This window comes from Epinephelus lanceolatus, chromosome 1, assembly GCF_041903045.1.
Source record: "Epinephelus lanceolatus isolate andai-2023 chromosome 1, ASM4190304v1, whole genome shotgun sequence".
NCBI classification, from domain to species: domain Eukaryota; kingdom Metazoa; phylum Chordata; class Actinopteri; order Perciformes; family Serranidae; genus Epinephelus; species Epinephelus lanceolatus.
This window is the reverse complement of record NC_135734.1, coordinates 17,001,890-17,014,494: the sequence shown is the minus strand read 5'-3', so window position 1 is coordinate 17,014,494 and position 12,605 is coordinate 17,001,890. Positions and strand designations below refer to the sequence as shown.

The 12,605-nt window shown below is 43.2% G+C and overlaps 1 protein-coding gene across 1 annotated transcript in view; it reads left to right on the top strand.

Annotated features, from left to right (window-relative positions):
* Positions 1-471: 471 nt before the first annotated feature.
* cpne5b (copine Vb) overlaps positions 472-12,605 on the top strand; it is a 185,029-nt gene continuing 172,895 nt past the window's right edge. The window contains exon 1 of the mRNA XM_033627403.2: positions 472-980. Coding sequence (XP_033483294.1) covers positions 862-980 — 119 coding nt within the window. The 5' untranslated portion in view covers positions 472-861. The remainder of the gene's footprint in view (positions 981-12,605) is intronic.

Sequence of the window (12,605 nt, the reverse complement as noted above, 5' to 3'; positions counted from 1 at the left end):
TGTACAAACTGGGTTCAATTATAGAAGAGAAGCAATGGTAAAATGATAAAAAGAAAAAAAAAAACATTATTTGCTTTCATGGCCCTAACTTGTAGTTTCAGTAGCTAACTACACAAAAAATGACAAATAGTATTTCAACTACTTGAACCACTATGAAAATATGAATTTAGCTTAACTACCAACAACCTACTGCAAAATGTAAAACTAATGGTTTATTAGGCTACTGTAGTTTAATGGTTTTGACGTTTTTTACACTACATTCTGCCCACCAAGCCTCACATAAAGTCTTAAATACGAAATATAATAGGTGCGTAATGAAAAGACCATGACACGCTCTCACACACTGTCAGTGAGCAGCACAGAGGCTGTTGCAGGGCGACAGCAGCAGCAGCACCGGGGCATGGGCAGGGTTGCCAGCACTTGAGTGTAATTCCGTGTGGGAGGAGGATGGGTGTGTTTGAGTGTATCTAGCCCTTTTCTCATCACACGCTCTGCTGTGCGCACAGACTGAAGACAAAGCGCAGAGAGGAGTCCACCTCTCCATGTGATGTGCAGCGGCTCGGTGAGGGCGCAACAGTAATCTCAGATACTGTCCCCGCATTTTTTTTTCTCCAAAAGATTTTATTTACGCTGCATGGAGAGTTAACCAAGTGCGCCTCTGCCATTTTTTGCGGGTGTCCACTCACTTAGTGCTCCCTCCACTCCAGTTTCAACATTTGTGAAGTGGCTGCCTCACCCGCTCGGACCGGGGGCCGTCTGGTCTCTGATCTGGTCTCTGGAGTCCCCGGAGACTCGACGCGCTCCGTCAGAGCCAGGCTGTGCGGCTCCAGGATCAGACCCGAGCCACCCCGAGCTCTAGCGATGGAGATGATGGAGGGAGACGTTATGGACAAACTCGAGGACATGTCATCGGTGTACGACTTCGATCCGATCACCGGCAACATCCCCGCCACCAAAGTAGAAATCACCGTCTCCTGCAGGTGAGTTGCGGACGCGGGGAGCGCACGCGACGGACAGGAAAGTTCGGTGCGGTGTGGTGGAAAAGTTATGACAACGCCCCACCCTTCCTGTGGGGTTTAGTGAGAGGATGATCCGTAATACATAGATACAACTTCTCCTATACGCTGGTAAAACGCATAATGAGCTGCAGGTTTTTGGGTGGGGAGACAGCCTGCAGTCTGCATGGGTTAGTTCACTTATCAGGAAAGTTGTTAAGCCAATCTGTCTACCAAGACTATTTAAAGTAAGCGTTTTTAAAAATTATTATTCAGTTGATTTGTTTGCAATTCCGTGAGAAAAAACTTCTCACCTCTCACTGAAGGCGTTTCCGACCTGTGCCATCAAAAGGAGGTCTGGAGATGTGCAGAGCATCACAATAACTCATGCATGCTGATGTTTAAATGGAAAGGAAAAGGAAAGTAGAGGTGTGTGCACCACTGGCTATGCATGGTCCTACTGGAAAGCCAGTTAAGGAGACAAACTATGGTTTTAATGTTGGGTGACACAAGCAGAATGCCCTTATATGCTCCATCAAAAGTCCCAAAATTTTTAAATCTAGGACTCTGTGCACCTGGTTGAGGCTGGTTTGTCTCCATAGTGGTGCTTATAATAAAATGTTGGCATTGTACATTCCTGCAAACCATTGGTATGCTACACTTGTACATTTCAAATGTATCATATCAACATTTCTACAGTGGTTCTCATAGGAGTTAAGTGTCTCATGATGAGGAGGAGGGGACTGTGGATGGCGTGACACCTTAGCGAGATGGCTGCCACATAGCAGACAGCAGCAGACCACTGTTGAAGACAAATTTGGGCATTTTTTGACAAGGGTTTGGGACATTTCCAGCCATGTTTGTGCAATAAAATCAGGGTATTTTAAGCCAAAACATGATGTTTTACTAACCCTAACCAAGTGGTTTTTGTGCTTAAACATAACCACAGCACTGTCATATCATAAAATTGAAAATAGAAACATGAAGAAATATAAAGTTTTAACATATCCACACAAGATGTACAAATGCAACTCATCCATGGTTTGCAGAATTGTACAACGCCAGTGGCTATGCTGGTGACTGGGTTGAAGATCCTGTCAGACAGAAGCCTCCTTCATACTGAAGCTCATGCTGTGCCCATTGTAACCACTGGCAGAGCACTGAAAACGTCTTGCCTTCCTTTTCTGCATTCTTTACAAAGTACTGGATGTTAAAGACTTAAAAGTTTTCTGACATTCACACAGTGCCTGTGTCCCTGACTTCAATCTTTGTCACATTTTATAAATTTTCAGTACAAAGGTATTTTTCTTTCTCAGAAAGTACTTCAGGAGGAAAAAAATAAAAAATAAAAAAAAAATCCCCCTGCGCCAAATGAATCTCCCCACATCGCCTGTTCCATGAGAATAAACAGTCATTCCTCTTCCCATTAGAAAAGGTTTTAAAGTCAAGGCTTTCAACGCCTTTTGCCTCTCAGACACTCCAGTGCTGGCATGTCTTCACATTCTTCACACACGCTTGCACACACACATTCACTCTGAGAGACATCTCTCTGGTCTTTGATGCTGGGTTTTAGGTTGGTGAGCCATCGAAGCAGAGTGAGTTTGAGCTATAACAAGCTGTGTGTGCATTATTGATGGGCTTTCTGACGTTCAGAGAAGCTCACTGCCACATCTCTCTGCTCAGAGTGAAAAAAACCCCAGAAAAAAACAGACCCTGGCAAGAAATGAGTGTTTCATTTGACTGAATGAACAACCGTTTATTTATTTATTTTTTTATATTCTGCTCGTTTGTGTTGTGTAGAAAATGGTGGGCGATAGTGGAGAATCAGTTTAGTTTCAAGCAGAGAGGACGGCTAGCAAAGTGTTGCGTAGGCTACCAGTCAAAGCCCAGCATGGTTTCGGATTTTGTGTTTTTCTGCTTGTAACGATGAGGCGATTGGGATTACATGCCTCAGTGATGCGCAATTAAGCACCATTCAGGTAAATCATGAGTCCTATTCTGATAACTCCCTGCATTTATGCAAATGATTTCTCAGACGTGTGTGTGTGTGTGTGTGTGATTATGTGCTGATGTGTTGGAAAAAGAAGGAGACAGGCAGAGTAGTGGTGCAGATGCCTCCTACCAGAGAGAAGAGGAGTTTGGGAAGAAGAAATCATTAATCGAAAGGGGGAGGGTTGATGCTTTCCCCTGCTGCTTCACTGCCGCTTTGTGTGTGTGTGTGTGTGTGTGTGTGTATGACAGAGAGTGCAAATGAGTGAGAATAAGAGCAAGACAGGCTGAGAGAGTTCATCTCAGAAAACATTTGATGCATGCAAGGTTCAAACTACAGGCGAAATGTATGTAATCGGTTGGAATATACAGCTACACACTCTGTTGCAAACATGTCTGATGTTGGGTGGTGGCCTATTGAGCTTTAAAGACATCTCAAATATGTACAAGGTTGTTCCCGTAGGCTACTGTATGGGGCACTCCTGAAGCAGAAATCAACAGCTAAATCTCTCTGTCACATTCAAACACTTCTAATAACAGGTCAAGGCCTCTCAAATCCTCTAAATCCTTTGTACAGATGTTGTGTGAGTCAGAATCCTATTCAAGAAGAGAGGCTCCCCGTTGGGTCTTCTTCTTCGCTATTCTCCCTTTGTCATCATGTACATGCACTCGCTTAAATCTCCAAACCATGATGATAGCTGTTCCCTCCGGGGTTAATACCCCTTATTACAGGCTACACTCCCTGCTTTTGACAACGGATTATTATCAGGGCCAGTGACAAATGGTGAGGGGGTGGGTGGGTGCTGGATCTGTAAAAAAAAGGGTGGGGTGGAGGGGGGTAAAAGAATGAAGGATTTAATGTTACTATGCATAAGCAATCTGTTCAGTGTTAACGCAGGAAATCATATTTTGTCATGATCAGAGCCTTTATCAAGTGGTTTTAGTTGCCCAACCTCAAAAATGCTTTAAGTCCCTAGGATACGTCTGTCACCATGTTCACATCTCTCACTATGTTTGATGTGTCGTTTTCAGCACGTTTGGTAGGAAAGCTTGGCCTTCAGGAGCTACAGTTGTGTCAGAACTGGAAAACTGCTGAAACAGTTTGACACAAAAAAATAAAAGGGGAAAGAGGAGTATGTGGGGTCTGAATCCAACATGTGTTTTTTTTTCTTAAAGTAGTGTTTACACTCCCACGGGGCTTGTCAGTCAATGGTCTGCTTCCTGGAGAGAAATGAAAAGAGAAGGGTACAATTGGCGTGTGGACAGGAAAGCACAGGTTTAAACCTACAGCCACCGAGCCGAGGCACAGCCTTCATGTTCAGCCCTTTGTTCAATCCCTCCGTTTCACAAGCAAGTCAAAGTCTGCTCTCCCACCCCTGCTCCACTGTCTAGTCAATTCAAACATTATAAAGAAATACTTATGTGTCTAATGTGGCCCACAGCCATTTACCAGTCTCCCCAGTCAGCTGAGTAGAGACCGTCTGGCTTGTGTATTGAAGAGTAGGTCAGTCAATGGAGGAGCACCAGCTGCTGAGAGTGATATTGATAAGCAATGAGCTCGCCTGGCATTACTGTGTGCTGGAGCCTGCACAGCCAATGCAAGAAATCCACATAATCAAGCAACCACATTTCTTACTTTCCTAAAGCCCACTTATATTTCACCAAAACTGTCAGCCCTGTGTCCTGGAGATTGCCTTCATGTGCAGCTAATTTGAAACGGCAAATTTTTGAGGGAAATGCAATGCCAAGCAAATCATGTTTTCTATTAATTTAATGAGGAAATGTTGCTGATTAACAGATCTGGAAAGACACAAAGATGTTGATACCTAATGTATCAGCATTATTTTCACATATTTCAACATATTTTATTTGATTTCTACCATTTGTTTTATTAACATCTGACCAAAATCACAATCTTTCACTAACCATAACCAGAGTGTCTTTGTTGCAAAACCTCACCACAAATAGGAGTCTGGACACAAACGCGGGGTTCTGATGTCACAGTCCTGGACCCTGTATGTCCAACAGGGACCACCTCTTTGCAAATCCATCTTGGTACGTAACCTGCAGTGTTTCAGGAACTCAAGGAAATATCTCTGAATATAATCTAAGCAGCGGACCCGATGAGGATGTTATCAGCCCATTAAATGGCTGTTGTGTGTGGTAATAGGAAACATAGATATGGGTCAGTAGGGTGCCTATTACACCCATTGGTAGGTTCAGAAGGCTGTTATAAGCCCATTCAATGGTCATTAAAAGACTGTAAGGTTTTCACTTTCCCTATCTTAGGTTTAGCCACTTAAGCAATGTAATTGCAAAAAGATCATGGTTGGGCATAAATATTGGTTTCACATGTCACGCAAACCCTGGGCTCCTGGGTGCAAGTCCTATGTTTGAACCATCCATCACCACTTCCCACATGCACAATGGAGAAAGTCTCATTAAAGACCTTTAATTTTCTTCCACTTAAAACTGTGGGTGCTGTAGGCCCCTACTAACCCATATCCACGAAAGTTATCACCGCTGATATCGGCCATTTAATGGCCTGATAACAGCCAAATCAGCTGATCACTACAACGTAATAATGAATGCAATTCAGTAAATGTAATTTCTCGAAGCCTGGGTTGCAACTGCAGACGCAAAGTCCAGCGATCTCTGAACTACCCAGAATGCAGTTTAAGAGCACTTAACTGCCGTTTTGAAGGTATTCTCACTGGTTACATTAACACACTGAAACTGAGACTTGAACCCAGCCTATACCTGTGTCTCTCAGATCTTACCTGATTGAACCCATGTAGTACTGCAGACTTTAAGACCTGAAGACAAAGCTATATATCTCCTGGTTGTATAAGAATGTTACTGAATGCATTTTGGCCTTTGTAGGTATGTGCAAGGTGCTGATGAGAAACAAATAGGGATCAGCAAGGGTGAGGTGTGATTGGCAACAAGCACTGGGTCAAAGTTCACATCGACTACATTCAGAGCAGAGAGAACCAATTAAACCATTAATGGATTGTCCTTTTCTTGCGTGTGACACTTAATCTAAGATCTTTAATAGGGTGAAGATGAATCTTGTAGCTGCTGAATTTAACGCTAATTGGTGGCTTGTGGTAGTGATACAATGTTTCTATACCTGTAGTTAATATATGGCTCCTTAAAAGTGGGGAATTCTCATCTTGTTTCCTGAGTGCAGCGCATTGCATCGCATGCTTTGCTATGATTAAATTCCTCTGCTAAACGTCTGGATGGTCTGCATTTGCATACGCTTTTGTGCTTATGAGGACCCTGGTTTCAACATCTGATAGGTTCCTTTACGGATCTGGGACAGATATGAAAGCATCTCACACAGTGTGGAAAAGCCCTGGGGAGATCTGACGCCACGACTTATCATCACTCTGATTTCCTATGCTCTTTCACATCACATCTCTCTAGGTTTGAGCACTTTTGGTATGAATATGTACCGCACTGCAAGCATCATCGAAGTTAATTAACCATATGAAGAACGTGGTGTATAAAACACGAGCTCAGCTTTGCAAACTGCAATATAATTATCCTGCACATGACCCAACACCATCACAAGTAACATGAACCTCTCTGTCCCTTTCTCTCTCTCACACTCACACGCTGGCAGTAATTTTGTGGCACAACAGACTGGGCACGCTGCCTGTTGCCACACAGCCTAACTGACTTAAGCTGGTTAGAGAAAATTAGTTGTGGAGAGAGAGATGGAGTCAGCGAGAGAGGAAAAATAGTGCGGATGGTGAAGAGCAGATAAACAAAGACAGACTGAGATGAGAAACATATGGAGGTGGGCATGTTTGTCATTGCACAGTAACTGGAGGACAGGGAAGTGAATTCATTAAGAAATGCAAATGAGAGGGAGGCATGTTTGGAGAGGAACCTACAGTCAAAGTGATAAACGTTAAATTTCTGCTTGTGGCAGGTGATTCAGTTTTATTATCACCAAGAGCACACGAGCTGCAGGTGAGTCTCAGTCATTTATGTGATGCAACATTTCTGTGAAATGTGAGCATAAGCAGTAAAGGAGAAGAATGAGGATCTTTCAAAAATATACCCAAGTGTTGGAGGGAGAGCACAAGTTAAATGAAATGACTCTTTCAGCTACGCACACTGGGGCTCATGAAAATTATAGTATGTAAAGGAGCAATAAGCGAAATTCATCATTTCTAGATTGAAGGAATTAAAAAATTGCTATGTGAAGAACCAGAGGTGTAATTTCATCTGGAGTATAGCATGACCTCACACACCCTCTCTCTTTTTCGAAATGAAATGGCAGAGAGCGGAACATCCACCTGAAGATAACCAGAGTTGGAATGTTAGCATGGCAGCCGACTAGTGCTAACGCTAACGTCCCCACGCTTAAGCAGGCTCCCGGAACGGGGAACTGCCCATTGGTTTGACCATATTAAACTCATTGTTCCGAAGTCCGTTCAGAAATCATCATGATGCCCTGTGGTTAAGGTCTGGTTAGGTTTAGGCAGAAAAAACACTTGGTTAGGGTCAGGAAAAGATCATGGTGTGGGTTAAAATGAAAAAGAAAGTGACAAACACATAAGCCGTGAGCCTGCTCCGCCTCAAGCTGGTCGCGGCGCACCATACGCCCGCCGCGAGCCATTCAGCACCGTGGACAGTCAGACTAATGGGATGTCAAACCAATGGGCTGTCGGACCAATGACATGGACTTCCCGGAACGTTAGCATGGCAGCCGACTAGTGCTAACGCTAATGTCCCCACGCTTCTGGCGTGGGGACGTTAGCGTTAGCGTTGGCGGAGAAGCGTAGGGATGTTAGCACTAGTCAGCTGCCATGCTAACATTCCAACTCTTCTCCGTGAGATCGTGAGCCCGGCTCCTGGCTCAGTTGGAGTTGGAGCGTTAGCGTGGCAGCCGAGTAACTTAGTGCTAACGCTAAAAGGAAAGCAGGGAAATAGCTAAACACAGCAGAGACCGAGAGTGAGTGAAAGACATCGCTAACTTCTAAACTAATCCAAACTAAGTTGGCTGTTTAGGTTTTATTTCCTCGCCCCTGTGGCGAGTGAATCTGCCTGCAGTGAAAGCGGGGCTAACCGGTGCTTCCTCCTCATGCTCCACTTCACTCATCTGCTAACACAGCCAGTTAGCCTCCGCTAACCGAGCCCTGGTTTGTTATTCAGGTTAATGTGGGAAGAAGCAGCGGGTATATCGGGCAGCTGAGTGAAGCTGAGTGAAGCTGAGTGAAGCGGAGCCTGCAGAAGAACACCGGGACCGTCTGGATGTGATAGTCCGTGGAGATGCTGTGCAGCGCTCGGCGGCACAGACAAGGCGAATGGGGGGGGGTTGTTGGAGAGCAGAGGTAGAGGGAGGAGTGGCTACATTACACTGAAGGTTCTTTTAAATTATGCAGTACTTTTTAATAATACAAGATACATACAGAATACTAGCAGACGTAAGCTTACATGTCCTTTCACAGCTGCAACATCGTGAACAGGAGGCAGGCTAAGACTCATTAACTCTCCCTTTATGTATGAAAATAGATCTGTTAATTTCATATGTTGTAATGTCACTGCCTGCACACTTTCATGTGTTCTTTATGTTGACATAGATACATCAACTAGCACTATGGGAAAGAATAAAAGTTTCTGACAGCAACAAGAATGGCAGGTCGTAATAATATACCTTTTAACAGATGCAGCGTTGTAGACAGCGGCGGTCTGTGAGGCCATAGAATACATCTCAATATGTGGATAGAGAGTACTGTATTACCATTTTTTTCTGTTCCACCATTTAAAAAAATGTCTTCATCTTGTCCTGAAGTCATGTCTCGCTTGAACTACGCTACACTTCCCCCAAGATTTTCGGTGGTACTGCTACATTTAGCCCATGTCTATGTGCAGTACAAAATGTGCACAAATATGGACAAAATCAACGCAGAGTACAGACAAGAGGCTCTGTCTGTGTATACGTATCTAACTTGGACCATACATGAGCCTCAAGAGAACCCTGCAAAGGGTCTCAGATATTGATGAGAAAGATTAAATTTTACAAGCTCCAATTAAAAAGTCATTCATTAACAGGGCTGCCCCCAATAGTCGACCGAACGTTAGTCAACCAGCCAGAAAGGTCATTGGTCTGCAAGATTTCATTGGTCGCTTAGTCGCAGGAAAAAACACACACACACACACACACACACACACAAAATAGATACTCAATTAGGAGCTGTGCTTTGTCAAAATAAATCAGAACCTAGCTGACTGGACCATGTAGGAATTTAATTTGAAAGGACAGACACATTAACATGAAAGTTAATTTACCATTAACTGTACAATGATGTTTTGCTTACAAGAGACAAAAAACAGTCTGAATGTATAGGATGGGCTCCCATACAGTGGATTTGTGAGTGTTGAACCAGGCTTTTTCTAATGTAACCTGAAGCAAGGGCAGCACAATATCGTTTTTTAAAAAGTGTTGCGCGATAAACATATAGCGAAAGACCATGATATTGATTTGAGTTAGTAGAAAGAGCCTTTCAGGAGAAAACTGCACTTAAAGTGTTACAATTTTTTGTTAATGGTGCCTTTTATGTTCAGTTCAGTGTTCAATTTGTTCAATAAAAGAATGATGGAAAGAATGTTGATTAATTTTTTAAATTCAACAAGCAGTTTGCAGCAGAGAGGTAGAACTGAGCACACTTAAGCTCAGCTCAGACCAAAGATTCACGAGACAAAACTGTTTTAGAACATTGCAGAGAAAACTTGCAGTGGTGTGAACTGGCTGTCTGAGCTCCACTTAAGCTGGCTGATGATGTCACCTGCAGCTCAGCTGGTCAAATCGTCGGCAACACATCACCTGCTTCAACAGCCAGTCGGCTTGTGGTGAAGTCCGCTGGTCAAGTCAAAATGACTTGACCAGAATGCTGATCAATGATCAGAATGCTCTATCCCCGCCAAGCCCTGTGTTTCCGTACTCATGGTGTTCTGGTGTCGGATGGTGGGTCACTGCTGCTGCTTGCTGGTTATTTCTATGATTGTGCCGTATTTATTATGAATACAGTCCATGTGATGCTCATTTTGTTCTTCTTTTACACTGTTTCATCACTACTACAACTGCAGCTGTAACCAGTCTCACTATCGCTATCCTCACTCATGTTTTAAGAAGCTATAAATTATATTCAGCTACAAAATAAGCCTGAAAAACTGGGAATCAGAACAGAGGTACAGAGAGTTGTTGCATAGAGATGATACACCATCTCATCTAGCTGCATAGGTGTGAATCAGCAGGTTTTTAGAACATTGCAAGTGGTTGCATGTTTCAACTCGTCTCGCCACAAATCTTTGGTCTAAACTGGGCGTTAGATATCTGTTTATTCATCTCAAGTAATATTGCAATATTCAATGCTATTGCATATCGCATATTTTCCTCCTATCGTGTAGACCTACTTGAAGCCCCACAAAATGATGTAAGCTAATCATTTGCTACTCTTTGGACTTGGAAGTAATGCTGGGTTACTATTGTAGTAGTAAGCGAGTTAGCTAGCTAATACTAGCAGCTCACTTTGGAACAAACATGCTCTGAAATCTACTCCTAACTCTTTTCCTCTTATATTTTTGCTTTTGGAAAAGAAAAAGGGACAAAGACAAACTTTAAACTCTGATGCTGCTGCCACACCTAATCATGGTTGCTAAGCTAGGATTTGATCAGCACTTCTCAGAGGAGGTTAGACAGTCAACTGGATAATACTGGCTTCCAAAACCTCTGAAATTAATGCACAAGTTATAGAACATTTTACAGCACAACTTCCAAGGCATTAATATTCCATTAATACTTAACTATGCTAGTTAAGCCATCCTCAGCATGGGCAAGTTTATGAGAGCCAGAAAAAGAAAGACCAAAGAATAGAGAAAAGCACCAGAGAGAGTTGTGAAATTCGAATGACTTAAATAAGCAAGACGGAAAAGCAAAAAGCTGATTAATTAAGACGACTATCTGAAAGATAATAATACAGCAACAACCCTGAATTACCCAGAGAGAGACAGAGGCGATGGGCTGTCTGGCCTCAAGCTTTGTGCAATCATGAGGGACATCACACTACCACCTCTACCTACTGGCACCTCACACTCTGCGCACAGACAGACAGACAGACAGACACACACACACACACACACACACACACACACACACAGCATTTTTGTTCAGCAATAGGAACCATCTGCTTATAGGCAGTTTATGCTTTGAATTTTTAGTGGAACAGTCTTCACTTTAAAGGATTTTTTTCTCGTTGAGGCCACACAGATCTTGTTCCTTTTATTCCTCAAGGTTCAGTCTGTATGATCTGCAGTGTTATAAAGCTGGAGCAGCACCAGCAACCATTGCGCTCCAACACCTGCAACACTGATGAGTCTGCCTCTCTGACTCCAACCCTCTCCTACACAGACCTGGCCTCTTGGGGGCCATTACACTAAATCTAGTGACAGCAGCTCACAACTTTCCTATTCCACCTCTTCTGCTTTGCTGGTAGCTCTGTTTTGCAGATTTCCAATAGACAGTCACAATGGTGTGGTCATCAATGAGTGTGTGTGTGTGTGTGTGTGTGTGTGTGTGTGCGTGTGTGTGTGTAAAGGCTGTTTTGTAACAGCAACATGGGAAAAAACCTCACTCTAAATGGGTGGGCTTTGTTATCGCTACGTTTATGGAAAGTTACGCCCACAAATCACAGGCTGGGGGGGGGGGGGGAGTGGCGATAAACTAACTAGCTAGCTACCTGTTGGTTCCCGATGGAATGAGAGTAACGTTACTGCTGGTAAGGAGGGAATCAGTGTGCAAAATTTAGTATCCAATCGGTTTTCAAGACTAACTTCTAATGAAAAGGTGGAGTTTGTTTTCCAGTAATAAAATTGAGCCCCTAAAGTCCTGGAAAGTGATACTTTTTCATCCTGTGCACACAAAATAATAACTTGCATACACAAAAACAAAAAAATGTCACCTTTCAGGACTTTAGGGGCTCTGTAGTAATGCGATCATCAAATCAAATAGGCCATTGCACTGACTAATTTTTTTCTTAACTGTTTTGTAATTTTTTTTTTTTGAGAAAATGGTCATCAAGCAGAATTTCCAATCAATCTGTAAATTTACCAACATAATACACATTTACCGCAATTTTGCAAAATGACTATTTTCCTAAAAAACTGTACAAGATCAGCCAAGACATTAAAACTACTGGTGGGTAAAGTGAAAAACAGTGATCATCTTGTCACAATACAATATTCTGCTTGGAAACCTTTGGTCCTGACATCCATTTGGATGCCACTTGACATGCACCACCTCCCCAAACACCGTTGTAGACCAAGTATACCCCTTCACTCTATGACAGCAGTGGGCTCATCAACAGGATAATGCACCATGCCACATGGCAAAAACTGCTTAGGAATTTCTAGAGAAACCTGACAAAGACCTCAAGACGTCAACCTGGCCTCTAAATTCCCCAATCTGATCAAGTATGGGATGTGCCGGTACCTCAGAGGTATCCCTGATCCAGGGTGGGGCACTCTTGGATCGGACCTGGCTCTGACTTGTTGAGGCATGGCCACAATACCTCTGGGGGTGTCTTGTGATGTCTGGCACCAAGG